General features: G+C 42.4%; 1 protein-coding gene across 1 annotated transcript in view; it reads right to left on the bottom strand.

Moving 5' to 3' along the window:
* Window positions 1–2,652: 2,652 nt before the first annotated feature.
* The window catches only part of LOC106323447, a 1,134-nt gene continuing 750 nt past the window's right edge, over window positions 2,653–3,036 (bottom strand). The window contains exon 3 of the mRNA XM_013761570.1: window positions 2,653–2,955. Coding sequence (XP_013617024.1) covers window positions 2,653–2,955 — 303 coding nt within the window. The remainder of the gene's footprint in view (window positions 2,956–3,036) is intronic.

The raw sequence follows: 3,036 nt of genomic DNA, 5'->3' as shown, positions 1-3,036 counted from the left end.
ATCAACAAGAACACAAGATGAAAGCAATGAAATCTGAATCAAAATAAATTTTACTAGTTGTTCTTCAGAAAAGAGATTTTCCGCCTCTCATGGCTTACAAAAGTACTTAACTTAGGTTTTGGCAATGTAAAACGTGCATAATGAAATGACCAAAAGGCCCTTAGAAAACATGAGTTCGACAGGCAAATAGACGCGGAGCGACCTCGGCATGTCTCTCCGGCCTTCGGGAGCGACCTCAGTGGGTCGCTCTGAGAGATCGCTTCGGGCTTCGTTTTGTGTCGTCTCGCCATGGAAACGCAAGAGACCTCGGAGCGTCGCTCTGGCAAGTCGTTCCGGCCTTTGGGAGCGACCTCAGTGGGTCGCTCTGGGAGGTCTCTCCGGGCTTCGTTTTGTGTCGTCTCGCCATGGAAACGCAAGCGACCTCGGAGCGTCGCACTGGCGAGTCAATCTGAGAGGGGTGTCTCACGATAGAAACGCAAGCGACCTCTCCATGTCGCTCTGGCCAGGTCGCTCCGGGATGTGTATCACAGCGACTTCACGGCGTCGCTCCGGTGAGGTCGTTCTGGTGCGCTGCTCGTTCGTTGATCGCTTTAAACACTTCTTTTGAGCTCCAAATGCACCCAAATGTCTCCAAGAACTCCATGTGGTACTCCAACACCTGATAAAGACTCATGTATGCAAAATGCAACCGAAACGTGGCTAAATACTAGTCTATATGATCAAAATGCACATGGTGAATGGATAAGACAATGGAAATATGCAAGATATCAGTAAGAAATGGTCTAATATGAATGAAGAGAAGGATTCAAATGTTGTCATTTCAAGGTGGCTATCACTCAAGAACAAGGAGCTTGATCATTATGCAAAATTGATCTAAGACTAGAAGCAACTCATGCATACATTGATTCATTCTCATCATTCTACCCCTTTTATAAGTGATTACAAGTTCTACCTTTTTATCATCATCTCAAAACCAAAATAACACCCACTCACATCACTCACCCAATGAACAACTCTCTTTTTCTTTTGACTCAACCAACTAGGGACTTTAATTCACTTTTTACAACACTTAGCTCTAACTCTTTCTCATTTCCCTCCCCACGTTCTCTTTGATTCTCTCTTTTTTTTTTTTATAAGGGGGAAGGTTCTTTTGTACATAATCTAGAGCTTCATACTTTCCTTTTGTCTCTAGAGTTTTCTTTTCTAATGACACTCTTTTGTTCATCTTTCTCATCTTTCTCACTCCCCAAACCCAAAATATTAACATTTAGAATATACAAACCCCTCTCACCATCCTCAAATGCTAGCTCATTATGCTAGCAAGAGATGAGAACAAATCTATGTCGCCTCTAATACTCTCAAGATTTTACACATGACAAGCTATAAAAAGAGGCCTCACTCATGCAATTCAATGTTTGGTCTCAAAGAATGGCTAGGATTGTAGGGTATGGAGTGTCATTTGGGTTAACAAAGATTGGTATAATGGAATAAGATAACCCAAATGTGTATGAGATCCATGATGAAGTATGCAAGTGCCCATATGCAAGAGAGATTAAGTTCATTCAAGCCAAATTCAGATTGGAGCTGATCTAAAGAACAATGCCAATATCAAGCAAGCAAACAAGTTTCAAGAAGAGTTTTCAAGGCTCGAAGCATGCAAGCCTTTCAAAAGATGCTTAAGCTACTTGATATGTTTAACTAGGATGTCAAATTTAGTGCAAATCAATGTTCTATGCAAGGCAGTATCAATCAGCTGTTCCATATCCAAGTGAATGCATCCTATATGCTCTAGGCTCAATCTTAATAATGCAAGTGATGCAACTACATGATTCAAAAATTGATTTTTTTTGGGTTTTTCTATGCATATATGTATGTACAATGCAATGCATGAGACTCAAAATCATCAAAGCAAACATGATCAAATAATTGGTACCTCCCCCACACTTAAATCACACAGTCTCTGTGTGAGTAAGGGAGAGATACCCAAAGGAAAGCAATATGCAAAGATAAACTGGTATGTACAAGATTAAGGTGAATGAGTACCTCTGATGGAGTGTTGGAAAAGGCAGTGGTGTCTAGGGAGCAATGTCTGGCCACTTTCCTCCTCAGCCCAATGGTCTTAAAAACGAAGATCCTACTGATATGTACATGGATAGTCATGAGACTTCCTCCCAAGTGAGCTTGTTTTAAGTCTCTAGCTTGACTTTCCTTCCTTTGGCTTGTGAGAAGGAGGGTCCTTCCCACCTTCAAGAGTGATGGTGAGGACGTGGGAGAGAAGCTCTTGAAGCTTGATTGGATCATTCTGCAGCTGAGGAGTGATGATGGCCCTTGCACTTGAGAATGGCTTAGACCTTCCCTTGCACTTGATTTTGTACTCAATGGCCCCATCCTTAAGCTTCATTGGGTGGAGAGTGAGAGTGTGAGGAGTCTTATCAAGAGGTGGAGGATGAGGTTCTTTCACAATCTTCTTCTTATCATGAGCAGCCTTTATGGCTCTACTCACCTCCTTCTTTTTAGCACTTTCCAGGTTCTCATCACACAGTTCTTTAGAGGACTCTCCAGCAAGACCTTCTTTCTCAATACCAACCCCTTCAGCCTTGCTTTTCTCAATGGAGTATGCTCCACAAGTGATTGTTCCACAATACTCAGCATTCATCTTTGGGGATTGTAGTGGAGTATGGTCCACAAGTGATTGTTCACATTTAGGAGTGTGACCTTCTTGTTGGCAAAGTCTATGCAAGCTCCCACTGTTGTGAGGAATGGAGTGCCAATGATCAATGGGACTCTCTTCTCAGTTGCCATCTTCAGAACAGTGAGGTCTATAGGAATGGTGCATGCTCCAATCTTCAAAGGGAAGTCCTTGATGAGACCAATAGGGGTTGTAGAAGAGGAATCTCCAAACTGTAGGGAAGATGTGTTTGGCTTCATGCTCTCAATCCCTAGACTCTTCATCATCTCCATTGAGATCACATTCACACTTCAACCAGAATCAACAAGAGCATCATCAAAAGTGAGCTTACCAAGGTAGCAAGGCAA

This window comes from Brassica oleracea, chromosome C2 (genome assembly GCF_000695525.1).
Source record: "Brassica oleracea var. oleracea cultivar TO1000 chromosome C2, BOL, whole genome shotgun sequence".
NCBI classification, from domain to species: domain Eukaryota; kingdom Viridiplantae; phylum Streptophyta; class Magnoliopsida; order Brassicales; family Brassicaceae; genus Brassica; species Brassica oleracea.
This window is presented reverse-complemented; position numbering and strand designations above follow the sequence as displayed.